At 38.7% G+C, this 17306-nt stretch overlaps 1 protein-coding gene across 1 annotated transcript in view; it reads right to left on the minus strand.

Annotated features, from left to right (window-relative positions):
• Positions 1-17306, minus strand: part of LOC107733079 (disintegrin and metalloproteinase domain-containing protein 12-like) — a 109200-nt gene that overhangs the window by 28465 nt on the left and 63429 nt on the right. Inside the window, exons 11-12 of the mRNA XM_016544575.1 lie at positions 16185-16333; positions 652-829 (exon numbers count right to left, since the gene is read on the minus strand). Coding sequence (XP_016400061.1) covers positions 652-829; positions 16185-16333 — 327 coding nt within the window. The remainder of the gene's footprint in view (positions 1-651; positions 830-16184; positions 16334-17306) is intronic.

Below are 17306 nucleotides of genomic sequence, written 5' to 3' on the forward strand. Positions count from 1 at the left end.
TGCAGCGCTTGTGTTTATTCAATGAAATCATAGCCTTTTAAAGTTTAATCATCACATTCAGCCATATCGCAATTCTGGTCTTTCCGTCCCCAAATTTAAGACCTCTTGAAATCATAATTAAGACTTTCTTGTACAATTTAAGACTTTTTAAGGCCTTAAATTTGATACAACTAAATTTAAGACTTTTTAAGACTTTTTTTTAAGACCCGCGGAAACCCTGTTCTTTCATATTTTTCATTTGTATGTTCAGTAATTATAGTGTAGCATTATATATGTATCCTATTTCATATTTACAAATAACCTGAAAATCTGAAAAAGTGTAAGGAATGTGAAAATTAAAACAAAAGAAAAAAAAAACAAAGCTTTGGTAAAATGTATAAGAAACATTTTTATTGTCTCAGACTTGCAATATAATAATTTGCTATTTAACAGGTGTGCCTAGATGTGAAGGCTGTGTTGTTTCTGAATGTGTGTCAAAACAGGAATGGGTTTTGAGGACAAAGTCAGAGTGAAAAGCCAGGCTTGGCTTTGAATTTTAAACTGACCAAATCAAATTCCAAACATTGCCGAAGACCTGCTAATCCTAACAGCTAGATGAGCAGCTTTGTTGTGACGAAACAAAGATCTTTGATGTGTGTGAATCTTTTGTACCTCTGGCTCTCCGCAGTCACACTCCTCTCCTTCTTCAATGTATCCGTTGCCACATTTCTGTCCCCCGTAGAGCAATTTGACTTCAGGCATATTATATAAACACATGCCCACCCCTTTCTCCAGACTAGCCACCAGATCCTTCTTACTACACGTACTGAACACAGTGGGGAACGGGTACCTATTCACAAAGAGAGAGTAAGAAAAGAGAAAATTAATTTAACATTTTATTTAGTATTTTTGATTATTTTAATTTGTGTTTAATTTAATTTTATATTTAATTATTTTTTTTAATTTTATTGTTTATATTGTTTAAATTTTTTTTTTAATTATATATTGTCAATTTAATATAATTTAATATTTAAGTTCAGCAACTCCCATCTGAAAAATCATGCTAGTCAATTAGCTTTACCAACTTTGTTTTGCTGGTTAACAGCATGACCATACTGGTCTACCAGCACCAAACCAATAAACCAGCCTGGACCAGAAATTCATCCTGAGGTAAGGGCTCTTTTCAGCAGTAATTTTAACCAATAAAAAGCTTTCCAAGCAAATAAATGTCTAGCCAAACCCATTTTAAAGCAAAGGGATATAATGCATAATGGTACATAATCTCAACAAACCAGCCAAGCATGAAAAGTTGCAAGTATTCCTAAAGTCATTAATGGCATTACTTCTACAAGCACAAAAATGACAACAAAACAAAGCACATTTGCATATGACCTTCCACCATGACATTCACGCCGGAGTCCTCTACGTGATAGAACACTAAGCCAGCTAAGCGTAAGCCCATATGGTACTATTCATGTTAATTCATCACTATCGACACATGATTATAAACAAAACAGCGTCGGACCCGACCTCAGCCTGACCGTAGTCACTGTAGCGGCCACTGACACAAAGACTAAGCTCTTTCAGATGAAGCAGAGCAGCGGACGATCATATGACAGCCTCGGTCTGGGGCGGCTGCTTCGGGCAGGGAGCGAGACGAGGTGAAATATCTGAGAGGACAGCAAATGAAGCTCATTTGGGTCTGGGCTCTGCTCACTGGAGAGTACTGCAGAAGATCTTTCATGGTCTGTTGCCAGTATCTTCAGTTGACTAACTCACCACAACAAACAAGCTGAACAACAAAGTGCATATTTGCTAGGCACTCATAAATATGCGAAACACTGACTAAATGGATGTCCTTGAATTTGTGTGTTTTCGAAAGCTAAAGTGACTCTTCCTGCAGACTAATAGTGTATGTTTCACGAATCCTGTCCATGGACTTCCGTTCAATCACCACCAGAGGTCACCCTTCCATTACAGTGACTCTCGCACAACACAAACTGTTGCATGTCATCCCGGACTACATATCCCATCAGCCATTGCACTGATTGCACAGAGCACTTATTGCACACAGCACTGATTGCACACAGCTGTCATCAATCACACATTCACTATATAACACTCACTCAAACAACCATTCACTGCCGAGTATTGTAAGCGCTTATCACTCACCTAGCGATAGCTACTTTACGGAGCCAGTTCCTTGTCCTTGTTTAAGTATTTAGTTTTAGTTTCCATAGTCTAGTCATAGTCTTCTCTTGCCTGCTTTCCTGTGTTACCTGATTATTGCCTGTTTATCTTGAGTTAACCCTTTGCCTGCTGTTTCGGACTGTGTTTGCACCTCGCTACAGAGCCCTCTTTAGCTTCCTAGCCCAGCCCAGGCTAGTCTTGCCTTGTCTGTTTTCTCGGTTTCTGATCTTTGCCTGTTTTCCTGGATTTATCCCTTTAGTCTCGCCCTTGTGATTCTGTTCGCCGATCGTTGACCTACGCTAGCCCTAGGACTATTCTTGTGTCTTGCCCGCCATATACCTGTTTGCCACTGTTCGACCCTGCCTGTGTTTCTGACCTCCTCTGCTGTTAATAAAGCTTGCACATGGATCCGCACATCTCACGTCTTGTCAGCCCCGTAACAGAATGCATGCATGCATGTGAAAGGATTAAAACATTAATAATCATAAGGTTAATGGGTGTAACGCGTCTGTGCTGAAAAATTACAGCAAATGGTTACGTTCAGTAATTACAGTGTGGCATTATACATATAGCATATGTTTTTTGAAATAAACAAATTCTATGAAATAAACTAAAATTATATATTTAAAAAGCGTGAAATTTCCATTTAAACTTGTAAATAAAAAAAAATTAAAAAGTTGCAATAGGATTCAGCAATATTTAAATGGTAATTTCAAGGAAAATTAAAGCGTTTAAAAGAATGATGAAAGGTGAACAATAAAGGAAACATTGTCAAATGTAAGCAAATTTGTGACAATGAATGTTTAATTTAATTTAATTGTTTATTTTATTGATTATTTATATTATATTAATTTATTTATTATGTCCCCATCAGCTTCTGATCTTATATTTTATTTTCGTTAAATTTTTTTGCTTAATTTTCTTTTCTATTTTATTTACATTTATATTTTAGGAAAGGACCATTTAAAGTGTTAAATAGATTAGAAAATATGATAATCAGGTGAAGAAAGAATTGTCCAATTTCAAGAAGAAATTGAAAGCAAGAAAGAAACTGTCCAATTTTAATTTCTAATGAAAATAATTGTAGTAAAATATAGACATTTGTTTGGCCTCCAAAACACTGTGGACATACTGTATAGGCACATTAATTATCCAGAGTTCTGCATTGTTATTGTATGAGATGAGTGTCTTGGCTCACCAGAAGGACACTGAATTGAGCAACTAACACTCCGCAAACTCATAAAATTCTATTTGAGCTGTACTTTTACCAAAATGCAAATGCTGGTTTGGAGCTGGTCTTCCAAGTGGACCAGCAAAACTTACTTAACTGTTCTCTTGATGATGAAGCTGGTTGACCAAGTATTTCTTGCTGGTTAGGCTAGTTAAGCAGCCTGATAGGAACAACAATACACTGGCATCCAAAATATAACATGCTGTAAAAAACAAAGTACTTATAATACCGTTTTATAAACACCCATGACTCGGACAAGAAGCAATTCTGTCATCGGTGCCAGTACAGCAAAATAAACTCTGCAGATGAAAGAGAGGAAAATGGGAGAGAAGGATGGAGGGAGGTGTGGGGAGGAGAAACTGTTTGCCAGGAACATCAGCAGTCCCTGGGGGGAAGTGACCGCTTGTTTGGGGTTTTGTGGTGGGAGCCAAGCGTATGGAGGTGAGGGGACGACCGGCCAGACTCCTGCAAGGGGGTTTCTGGGTCTGTCCTCATCCTTCACCCTGTGTCCTCACTGCACTCTGCCCAAAAACACAACACCCCTGACTATAATCTATTGCTCATAGGCTGCTCTCAGATGAGTTTCATTTAAGGATTCAATTCATCGCAGATGTTTCTTGTAAAATTCCTAAATCGGACACCAATGAGACAAATGACGACATAAAATGATTGTGGATAGCATAGCTAAGAACATGTAAAAATTTTTAGTTCATAATGAAATCTCTGACTTCTGATAACAGACATTGGTATCTTGCCAAATCTGATTGATTATTTATTTATTGTTTGTTTGTTAAATACATAAGTGAACGAATAAACAAATAAACGAACAAACGAATGATTTCCATTCATTCATTCTGAAGAAAAATCTGCAGAATACACAAATAAATTCTATTTATATAATAAAAGTAATAATTTATTCTCCTTATAATTTAATATGATGGAGAAAATCTGCACACACACACACACACACACTTATTTATTCATTCTCTTGCAGACTTTCTCTATTTGATATTAAATTATGTTAAAAAGGGCCCTAGTAAAAATATGTCTTTAATAATATAATGTTCATATATTGTGTTATCACATGGCTTTTGAACAGTCTTTAGAAACCAGAATGAAAAATGCAACAGTAAAAATATCACATTTAGTAAATGTCTTGAAAATGGCTGTGTTAAAGGGGTCATATGATGCGATTTCAAGTTTTCCTTTCTCTTTGGAGTGTTACAAGCTGATTGTGCATAGATAAGATCCCTGAAGTTGCAAAGACTAAAGTCTCAAATCCAAAGAGAAAATTGATAACACATTAACGTTAAGAACCTTAATGTACCCTGGGGGGCTCGGACCTCAGTTTGAAAACTCCTGGTCTAAGAAAAATAATCAAGACATTAAAAAGATCACATTTTGACTTTTGTTTCCTATAAGACTGCACACAGACCATCATAATTCAGCCACAAAAGAAACAGACAAAACTCTATTGGCACTTCACTGTGTTATTGAAAATCAACACAGTCAGCTCAGTGACAATAAAACAGAAACAAGCAATTTAGCCCCAAAACACTGATTTGCAATGAGCCCCTGGCCTTCTGCAAATCTCACAGATGCCAGCAGTGTGGAAGTAAGCTGGGGCACAATCAAGCATGTATGAGTTTTAATGCCGCCTTTAAAGGGATTACCGTTGAAAGAGACCAATCAGCAGGGGCGTCTGGAAGTAAAAGTCATGACATTTGCAAATGGAAGCGACACATACTGTATCTTAAACACCCTAAGAAAAAGCTAATGATCCAAAAATGAAATTTAAGCGGTGCTGTAGTTTGTGCTATGAGCCGTTTGCAGCAGCGAGGGCTAGAACAGTAATGTGACAGAGGAAAGGACTTTGGTTTAAATAGGGATTGACTTTGGGGATGGAGAGCTTGGAATGGCACAGGCTAAGCTGGCAGAAGTTGGCATCAGGTAAAGTGGGTTAAGTGGACTTGGCGTGGTGAAGAGTGGTAGGAGCAAAAGCCAGATTGGTTTGTATGGCCTGGCATGCAGAGATGGTTTGAGGCACACATGAGCATGATTTGTGTGCCAATCCACTCTCAAAGTGCTGCAGGAGGGTTTTGGGATAAGAGAAAGCACAGATACAGCCATGCATAAAAACACACGCAAACACATGTACATATTTGCAGAGTTAAGTGTGCAAGTGCACTTAAACCTTCACATCATTCTTCTCTTTACTCAACTTTACTGATTGCCAAACGATTCGCTCTGTTCCCAGCATCTGTGCAACCCCTAAAGCCCTCCTTATGAATTCAAATTTGATCAAACAACAAATCCTTCCTGCCTGAACTGCACTTTACTTCTTTACCCCAGTAAATCAAAGCCGCAGACGCACAAAAATCCACAGAGAACTCCTGCAGTCTACCCTGTCAAAGCCTCTTTTTTCAACTCAAAGATCTGCTTGCATCTGAAACTTTAACTGCTATCATTAAGCATCTGCTTCATAATTCTCACTAAGCAAAACCACATCTTTTCCAAGACTATTGAGCACAACAATGAACCCAGATGCTGATTACGGTGTAAATTATTCTGAAATTACACGCCTGCTGTCCTCTCCAAAATGAGTATGCTTAAACATTTTGATATATTTATGAAACAGTGTGATGCTGAGTGTTTGCAGAAAACCAATGGCTCTAATCAATCTCTCTCATGCAGTTGGCAACTCTGATCTGAGGCCAGTGCACCTGCTGTGCTTTATAGATCTTTAAAATTACAGGGCAGGAGTGAGAAGAGACCCAACACAAGCCAGCTACAACACTGCATTGAGCAAAACACGAGCTAAACTTTGAAAACAAGTCAATTGAAGAAGAATGAAAGACATTAAAAGCAAAACAGACATGTTAAAAAATGACAGAATTTTGCTTTTTGGGTGAACTATCCCTTTAAAAACCCAACATACTGGTGACCAACTTAAAATATCAAACCCTGTTCTTTTGACTGGAAGTGCACTTCAGGTCCATTTGCATGAGATGCATATGGCTCACTTGTTGTTTTAGATCATTGAGGGTGTTCACTAGTGATGTCCGTTTTGCGAACGAAAATAGTTTGAAACGGTTCGCGTCTCCAGTTAGCACTATTCCACAAATTACTTAAGTTATTCACTTTTTTTTGACATGCCTGACATTCCCTCTGACTCGAAATAAACCAATATCCCGGAGTTATTCAGTTACTCCAACAGTGCACTGACTGAACTGCTGTGAAAATAGAACTGATGATGAGCACGAGCAGAGCAGCTGATAGTCTGAGTGTGCGTGCAGCATGCCATGTACTAATGAACGTAGACGCCCACTGTTAGCGGTTCTTGTTCTCGAGTCAAGAATCGGTTGCAACGGTTTTTGGATCACCAGGACACTCATCCGAGAACGGTTTCTTTTCAAACAGAGAACCGATGAGCTGATGATACTGCACATGTGTGTAATTTTTCAAGAGGACAAAAAGCATGTTAGTCTAGTATTTTGTTAAACATCAGAAAGTATGATAGTATAAAACGTATTGGAAATATATTTATGACAATGACTGAATGTTTAGGACTGTCATCCACTGTATGAGGATGTGTTTGGCTTGGCGGCATTACAGTTTTGAAACAACTGATGGAGCAAAAGAAACACTTAAAGTATTACTTATTTTATTTATTTATTTTTTAAGATGAATGTATCTGTGTGTCTTTAAGGACTTTGTGTGTTCGGTTAAGGATTCTGTTAGGTTATAGGCTAAAAGGGCTTTAATGATCTAGGCAGGGATGTTGGACCATAATAATTGAGACAGTATGTTTAATAGGAAACAAGGGATGATTTATGAAATACCTGTACTGTAATTATAGTTAATGATGACACATTCACAAATTGAGTTTGTATTAAACAAACAATGCTCCTTATGAATCACTCTCGTGGTTCTCGATTCTCGATCTCATTCCAGAGTCAAGAATCAGTTGCAATGGTTTTCGGATCACCAGTACACTGAACCGAGAACTGACACGTTTCAGACACGTCCGATTTGAGAATCAATGAGCTGATGATACTGCGCATGCGTGATTAAGTGTGAAGCTACCAAACAGTACATAACTACCTATGACTGACTGTGACACAGCACCGTCTGAACCAAACTAGTTATTTTGGACAGCCGATTCTGTGCTAATGCTATGAGCGCAGGTAAACTGAGGACTTGAATGAGGGGGCCAATCTGGTGAAACGCAAATTTATTTAGTAACAAATAAATCGGAATGGATTATGCGTAGTAAGTGGATCATGATTTCTGTGCTGATGAAGACTAATTTATTCACTTGATATCTTCAAGACTTGTAAAACATCCTTGTTTGCACATCACTGCCTGTACCTGTACTTGGGTACTTAGTTGCAAAACTTAATTGTTTTAACTGACTGAAGTTATGATTACTGAATTTATATATTTGAATGTGTTGAGTGTATTTTCATCCCGGCCCGGGACGATAGTCATTACGTCATCACGAATGACATCATTACGTTCGGGCGTAAAAGAACTGTTGAGCCATTTTTTTTTTAACTGGTTAATTGAAATGAACGGTCCGAAAGAACCGGACTTCCCATCACTAGTGTTCACATACACAGAAACACACCCTAATGAGTATTGTTTCAGCTGAGCTTGCGTGTTACCCAAGTATTCCTGGAAACAACAGAGCATTCCTGATTCCTGAGCAATCTTCTGGGCACTGTTAGCGTGAACCTCTCTACAGTATGTCACAGTATTCAAAACATTCAGATTTCACTTCGGGAGATGTCGGAGCAGCCGGTCAAACCATGACGATGATATCATAATAATACACACACCCATGCATGACAATGTGTTTAAAGAAAACACTTTGGAAACCTAATCAACACAGGCTGATTGGAAAAAACATTTTTACAAAACTCCAGAAACATACCAATACAGACAATTCATGTTTCCAGCTGAAATGAACACTTGTGGCAGTAAAACACCAACAAGTTTTATTCCTGTTTACACAAAATATGATTACTGAGCAGATTATTGATTGAAGACTTATCTTTTCTAAAGCTTCCTTGAATGGTACTACGTTTTACCACTTTTACCATAGTGCATGATTTGTAATCTAAAACATTTTGGGTTTGCATCCCATAACCAGCTCATTATGTATGGTTTTCTGACATAGTAAACGTGCTCGGTAGCTCCCCTGGTACAACATTACATTTGCAATGCAGAGCACTCGGGTATGAGTTCTGTTAAATGCGAGTAACAATAAAAGAGTTCAAAGAACCAAACTAAAATGGCATGGTTGCTTCAGTAAATGTTTGCTTTCGTTTACATTATCGGTTAGGCTCAGGGAAGGTTTTTTTTTGTAGGTGGTACACTATTTTAATTTCCGAACTGTAGCAATATGGACAACTAAAGTAATAAAACGCTGCCAGAATAATTTTCATCTGTTTAGGATAAAACTGAACTCACTTTTAGTGCCACTCACTGGGCATTTCACTTTTAAAGTGTTGCGAAACATGTAAGAAGCAACCTATCAATTCGCAAAAATGTTGCTACAGGCACTTTTTCCAAAGAGCCTTCACTGAATCCATTACTTCTAAATTACATATTTAAACACATTCTTGCTCTTTGTGCACAGACACACACACACGTTGGCACCCCTCACAGGAAACTACTGGCAATTTTTGAATTTCAAAAAACACCGTTTAGTATGTTTTTTTAAGCCTTTTGGTTTAGGGGACACATTAAGTGTCAAGAGTACCTGTCATTATACACATTTGTGTCCTCATAAACCATACAGTATATACTGTACCAGATCTCACACACACACACACACACACACAATCATCTGCAGTAACTTGCCCAGATATTTTCTAAGTGCTCCAAAAAAGCGGCAATTCAAAATAATTTGCATCTAGACTTTTTCAAGCCGGCATTCTGACTTTGATCTATTAGAGCTTTTATGCTGTAAGCAATAGGTGTGGAATGAGGAAATTAATGTCGTTTAATCAGCCTCCTCCAGCAACGCAAACTGATTTGATGTCGGACTCTATTGTGCTGCCTGTCGTTTAGAAGATAACAGCACCGTCTGGGATTCGGTGTGCGGCCGCCACAATAAAAGGTGAAAGCGATACCCAAGCGATAGCATCTGATGTGCTCTTTCCAAAAGGCCATCTGACATGCTTGATATTATGGGCAACTTCACTCATTTGCTCTGTAGTGAAGAAAAGAAACAGGCAGAGATTTGTGAGGTAAGCAGTCTAAAAAAAAAGAAAAAAAAAAAGTAAAATCACAACGTTTAACCTCCTGCTGAAAGCTTCATACCTCAAGTTAAGATTAACGCTGTGCTTGCACTTTGGTGCCTTTTAAGAGTAAGTTAGTCCACCTTGCGGTCATCTTGGTTGCATCCCTGACAGCAAATCCCATTTTTACATGTACTGCTCCTGTCTAAATGAATGAGGAAACAAAATAACATACAGTTGGGTTCAAAATTGACTCCACAATGAATATTGTTTTTTTTTAAAATCTGATTTATACATTTACATTACATTTAGTCATTTAGCAGACGCTTTTATCCAAAGCGACTTACAAATGAGGACAATGGAAGCAATCAAAATCAACAAAAGAGCAATGATATACAAGTGCTATAACAAGTCTCAGTTAGCTTAATGCAGTACACGCAGCAAGTTTTTTTAAAAAATAATATAATAAATAAAAAGTAAAAAGATAGAATAGAAAAAGAATAGAGCAAGCTAGTGTTAGAGGTCTTTTTTGCTTTTGTTAATTGTATAATAAATGAAAAGAAAACAGAATACAAAAAGATTAGAAAGCAAGAAAGATTAGAAAGCTCTTATTTTTTAAGAAAACAAGCAGCAAATGAATAGAGCGCAAGTCTAAAAGGGACAAGTGTTTTTTATTTTTTTTTAGAATAGAATTAGAATAGAGAGTGCTAGAGTTAGAGGGTCAAATAAAGATGGAAGAGATGTGTTTTTAGCTGATTCTTGAAGATGGCTAAGGACACGCTCTTAGATGTTGCAACTTGGACACCTCACCTCTCCAAGATACTTTGAGGGACCTATCTGATAGGTAAGACTCAAACAACTGGAGTGCGGTTCCTGAGAAGCCCTTTGCCAATAGGGTTGACAGGAGGATCTGGTGGTTAACCGTGTCAAAAGCAGCGGACAGATCCAGCAAGATAAGTATTGAAGATTTGGAATCCGCTCTTGCCAGTCTTAGGGCTTCAACATGAATGAGTGTAGCAGTCTCGGTTGAATGTCCACTTCTGAAACCAGACTGGTTGCTGTCTTGCCAATAGGGTTGACAGGAGGATCTGGTGGTTAACCGTGTCAAAAGCAGCGGACAGATCCAGCAAGATAAGTATTGAAGATTTGGAATCCGCTCTTGCCAGTCTTAGGGCTTCAACATGAATGAGTGTATGTTTGCTGGCAAGATGTGCTTGACAGATTGTGGTGTGGAAAATAGTGCACTGATGTTTTTAATTTTATTAATTAATTAATTAATTATTTATACTATAGTCGCACCGGTAGTGACGTCATAGGCTGTCGCCGGCCAACATGTTTTTGGTGTTTTTTTGAATGTATGCTTCAGACACGGGTCACATCGAGGCGTTCCCCATAGCAACCCCTAGAGGACGCAGTGTCTCGTTCTTACGGTTAATAGAATGTCTAAAGTGGACTATCGAAATAAAGTGTTACCGGTTTATTTATTGAAGCCTTGGAAGAGGACAAAACGATGATCATAGCTAAGGGTATATTTCAGAAGTTCTGAGTATAACTTAGCTTGAGCAGGTGAAGATGGACCCGGCGAGATAAGTATTCAACGAGAGGAGCCAGGTAAGCTGATGCACACATGTGAACAACAAGACCAGACACTGAAGGAGTGATGAGATGGTGGCTTTATACCAGTCCTAATTAGTGACGACAGGTGGAGTGCTTCAGTATTTGGGTGATTGTGGATGAGTGGGAGGGGCCGAAGGATCTGGCGTGGCTGTGGCTGTTGACTCCGTGACAAGTGTTTACTACTGTTCAAAAGTGTGTTTTTTTTAAATTAATGTTTATTTAGCAGAGAGACTTTACATTGATTGAACATGGCAGTAAAAGACATTTATAATATACCAAAATATTTTTATTTCAAATAAATGCTGTTCTTTTGAACTTTCTATTCATCAACGAATCCTGAAAATATATATATTGGTTTAAACAAAAATATAAGCATAACAACTGAACAGTTTTCAACATAATAATAAGAAATAATAAGAAATGTTTCTTGAGCATCAAATCAGCATAATAGAGTGATTTCTGAGGAATCATGTGACACTGAAGACTGGAGTAATGAATGCTGAAAATTCTTTGCATCACAGGAATAAATTAAATTTTTTAATATATTCCTGAGCATAAAAGACTTCTAAAACATTAAAAAATCTAAACCAAAGTTTTTAGCCATTTTGACACCCTAGGAGAAATCCAAATTGGCGCCCATCCACCCCAATACATTTTATTACATTTGGATTTGGATACATGTTTAGTTATTATCGATGACTACTTTTTGTCTTTGTGGGTTTTTTTAAATTGTTTTTTTGTTGTTTGAAATGTTGATTTAAAGCGTCCATTTTTCATTATTATTTCAGTCAAACCTATAAAAAACTTTGTTACCCCAAACTACATAAAAAAGCTTGATCAGTCACATAAAATAATCAGACTCCAGCTACTAATTCCTTTGTTACTCATTGACGCATGAACTTCCCCTTTAAATGACGTGACGCTCTGCTCTCTATGTGTATGACGCTGCTTCCATTAAGTGCTGTTAGTAGTGAATTAATTCATTCAGCATTTCAACATTTCCTTAAGGATGCACTAAATTCAACAAAGCGGTTTAATATATAGGATGTATTGATCTTGTGATTTAGCGAATTTTACTATGCCAATACTTTTTTAATTGGCCGTTAAATTTTTATATGTGAATATTACACACACCACGCTGATCCTTTAACAATGCATTGGCACAAAAAAGCACACCTTTTGGACCAATTTTGCAGCGTGATTTCTCGACTGCCACAAATCCTGCCTTAACAAAATACTCATTTTGTGCACTTTTTTACTGTACCAATATTTTAAATTGGTCTTTGAACTTAGCTTTATTGCAAGGCTAAAAACAACAACAACAAAAAAAACATGTTACTTTGCCAAAGCACTAACAGAACCCATAGATCTAATGGTGCTGGTCAGTGCTGTTGTTAAAAGTAGCTTCTATCAATTGCGAATTATTGCTAAATTGAAGAGAATTCTGTCTTTTGAGGACATGGAAACTGTGATTCATGCTTTTATTTCATCCAGATTGGATTATTGCACCTCATTATATTTAGGGTTGTCTAAGAATCTGCTCTCACGGCTGCAGCTAGTACAAAATGCTGCAGCTAGACTGTTGACTGGCACAAGGAAATGGTCCAACATTTCTCCAATGCTGGCTTCGCTGCAATGGCTTCCTGTTGATTTTAGAGTCCAATATAAAGTTTTGATAATGGTTTTTAAAGGTTTGCATGGCCTTGTTTCAGAGTACATTTCATGTCTGTTACAGCAGCACTGTGTTGCTAGACCTCTAAGATCACAGAGTCTGCTTTTACATGTTCCCAGATCACGGTTGAAAACCAAAGGTGATCGAGCCTTCTCTGTGGCAGCCCCACGTCTTTGGAATAGTCTCCCATTGCACATTAGATCATGTGACTCATTTGACTGTTTTAAATCAATGTTGAAAACACACCTTTACTCTGTGGCATACGGTTGGCCCTAGCTTTTGGGTAACTGAGCAGTGATGGATATTGTGTGTATTGTGTTTGTTTGAGTAATTTTTAGACATTTAAAACACTTTGGTCAACTGGTGTTGTTTTAAATGTGCTATATAAATAAATGTTGATTGATTGATTGTTGTTGAGCGCTCAAAATGCAAACTTTGCATGCAACAATCCGGCAGCAATTGACAGTGCTCAGATCCAATGGCATACTGTCAGGGATCTGGAAGGAGGACCCATTAGCAGATTGAGTGATGAGGATTTATTGACAAAACAGACTGATACAAGAGGGTTGTGAGGTGCACAGGTGATACAACATCAGGAACACAGTAAACAAAGAAACAGCTAGGGAAGACCACTGGAATGGTCTCGGAGAGCAACTGGCAGATTACAATAGCAGCAGAAGGAGCAGCAAGACCAGGCAGATAGAGAGGGCCAAGCAAGGTACCATAGAGCTGAACTCAGATACTTGTTGAACGCCGACTCTAAAGCGGACTAAGTACCAGGCAGGGAGAACCAGTGGCCTCACAGGCACAGGTCAGGATGGGAACTCTTACACAAAGAAACAAGACCGGATAAAGCTCCACAGTAACATAATTACTCCAAAACAGGCAGGGGAATAAATAAAACAAAAGAACTGATAAAAAGTAAAGTAACTAAATAAGAAATAATTACCAAATCTAACCAACACAACTAACTTAAAGAATATCAAACAAAAATGCAAAACAAAAGATCAGGACTAGAAGAACTGGATAAATAAATAAATAAAGTGACAAAAGGCAAAAACAGACAAAATGCAAAAACAAGGAGCAAGATAAGAACATGGAACTACAAAGTAATAGACAAGACAAGGGCACAAGACCAACCAGGGAGACAAGAACACACCCTCAGCCACATCCACAGACAGAGAAAAAGACAGTGATAGAAGGGGTGAAAATGACCACGAACCGGCAAAGACAATAGGGCAAGGGGCACTATAAATAGGGAGGAAAACACACGAGGAACATGTGAGAGCAATTACACTAACAAGGACTCAACGAGGGCTAACAAGAGGGTGTGGTAATGAGGAAACCAGGAGGAGGGGCTAGAGAACCACATGGCTGAGAAAAACAATCAAGTGTGCTGACACAAGACAACATATGCCTTGTCCAAATACCCACACTTGCGGTCTTTGCACTTGACCACTTGAACACTTATATGACGTATTTCCTGTATTTGGCCCAAGTGTTCAAGTGAGGATGAAGACCACAAGTGTGTGTCGAACTTTTCGTTACCTGATGGGACACACTTATAGTGTTGTAAAAATGCAAGTGTTTACATAGCTTTATTTTAATTTTAATTTTAAATACTTTGCATTTTAAAATCAACTTCTAAATGTCTGTTCAGTAGTCCCTATAACATGACAAACTTGCATTGGAAAGGTTTCCGTGACCTCTCGCGAGATCTCGGCAAAAAGTCTCACGATTTATTTCCAGAACATGATGCATGATGGGATACACTAAGCCTCGAATAGCGCTCCGGAGCGGTATTCGAGATAGTGTGGATTTAGTGTGTGTTAAGGGCACTGCGCTTTGCCGTTTTTAAGACCTGGGACAGTCTTGCGCACTTACTTCCTGTCGCGCGCACGCGCTCTCAAGTGGCCAAGACTGCAAGTGTGGGTATTTGGACAAGGCAATCGACACAAGAAACAAACACAAGACAAACAGAGTGTCAGGGCAAAACCCTGACACATACAGGCATTGTCAGATTGACAGTACTCTAGCCCAATGATGTTGGGGGATCCAGTGGGGGTGTCAATCATATTTCTGGTTGGCCGTGCCATTCTTTATCACAACCCTGCTAAAATGTAGTGCCAGTACGTGCGCTCATTGGCACCCCCTCCTGCTGGTGGCGCCCTAGGCGACTGCCTAGTTTGCCATGCCTAGAAACGTTACTGATAAAAATGCATCTGATTTGCCAGTGAATCAGTTTCATTATACCAAGGTGTCAAGGTTTTGCTGCTTAGCGCCTGGTAGATGTGAGACATAATACACTGTATATTTGAATAAATTGTTTTGTAAGCAAAATACAAATCACAAATATTTCATTATTTTTAGCAGTTCTTGAACATTTTGGGCTCTTAAAAAAAAACATTAAAATGACTGTAATGTCACAGCTCACTAGTGAAAGGTTTGCAACTGTGCACAATCTAGTAAAGCCACCAGCTATAATTTTCCTGCCATTAGTGACAATGATTAATCACATGAAATTTATGACTCAGGTGATTGGCTCAAAACAACCTGGCCACAGAACTAAGCAACCAAAGATGGCAGATTCACACTCAGTTCCTCTATTCCACCGACGCATCTAAAGACCTCATCCCACCTGACTCTCTGGTTCATCGTCTGATAAGTGTAAGGAGAGGAAATTTTCCATTATGAGCCATCCTCACCTTATCAACCTGGTGTTTACCCAAGTCTGAGACCAGCTGCATGCCGAAAACCATTACCAACAAGCGCGTTATCACGAGAGGCCAGGTGACGGCTAAATGTCTGAAATCCAAATTTCTGAGTGGACAAAGCAAGCCTTCCGTCTATCTACAAGTTTCTGAGTTTCAATCCAACACCAGCCTCACGCCAGTGGTGACGTATGGCTATGTAGTGCAAATTCATCACTGAGAGACGGCTAATTAACCCCTAGTCAATAAGATTCAGGTAAACGGCTGATTATTCTCTTGTGTACATGAATGATGAGAGCTTGATTTCCCCGTTCCCCAGATAATAGGGCTCGTTGGAGACTAATTGAGCTGTAGAGTGATGTGTCTGCAATGCATTAATACATCAAATCCAGACAGGGTACTCCACTCAGGAGTAGGAGAAGAGGTTATCAAAGACTATTTAGATCTTGTTTTTTTCAAACATTACTATTTACTTGTGATTTGTCAAGTGGTAAAACCTGGTGAGTTATCAATACATTTCTATAGCATATACTCACCCTGTAGAGGGGGTCATGATGCAGCCACCACGATCTACGGTCATCCTACAGCCGCATCCTCGCTCTGGTGTGTCATGGTTCATTCCAAAGTTATGGCCCAACTCATGGGCCAAAGTCACAGCAGCTCCCAGAGGATTGTCCGAGTGATCCTAGGAAACAACAGGATGTCATATAATGCCTTAATCTACAGCTAACTTTCAAACAAAGCAGCTTTTTGTTGGTCAGTGGGGCAACTTTGCTTGACCAACTTGAACACATTGCAAAATCTGTGAGGGGAAATCTTTTGCTCTCACAGAAAATTCCCGATTGTGTGTATTCCTATTGAAATGACTGGATTTTGCCCGTGAAAGTTCGCTGAACAACAGAACAAGTGTCTGCACCTTTACATTAAAGGAGAGATTGGAACCATGTATAAGGACAAGAATAGAACCACACAGAACACTCTAGAAACCACCTAGCAACCACCCAGAACATCTTAGCAACTGCATGACAGCACATTGGCAACCACCCACAACACTCTTGCAATGTGAATTACTTTTTGAAATACTACTCACAGTTTTTTTATACTTAAATATTTTAAATAACTAATGTGCTAGAAAAATAAACAGACATAAAAAATGCAAAGGTTAGCACTATTCAATGGTTACTTGTTTGCCACAACGTTCTATGAATACAAATGATCTTCATTTCAGGGCTTTTTCCAAATATTGACATATACGATTATTTGCAATTCATTTGATTAATCTATCAGTGCACAATATAATTCATAGGTCTTCAACCCTGCTCCTGAGGACCCACTGTCCTGCAGAGTTCAGCTCCAACCCTAATTAAACACACCTGAGTCAGCTAATCAAGGTCACGATCACTTGAAAAGTTACAGGTCAGGGGCCCGTTCTTCGTACGTCGCTTATTACATCCGAGATGAAATGTCACATCCAAGATGATATCATCGCGCTAATCAGGATCTGGCTAATTCGGTTCTTCGAACGCACCTGTTGTTTTCAGAGAGACGTGACGTCTTGATGTACAGCGTACATCAGATGTCTGTCTGTGTGACGTCACACAGACAGGCATCTGAGATCGGCTCGATTTGAGAAAGGGGAAAACATTTAACCAGATAAA

The sequence above is a fragment of the Sinocyclocheilus rhinocerous genome, unplaced genomic scaffold (genome assembly GCF_001515625.1).
Source record: "Sinocyclocheilus rhinocerous isolate Xijiao unplaced genomic scaffold, SAMN03320098_v1.1 scaffold8, whole genome shotgun sequence".
In the NCBI taxonomy this organism is placed as follows: Eukaryota; Metazoa; Chordata; class Actinopteri; order Cypriniformes; family Cyprinidae; genus Sinocyclocheilus; species Sinocyclocheilus rhinocerous.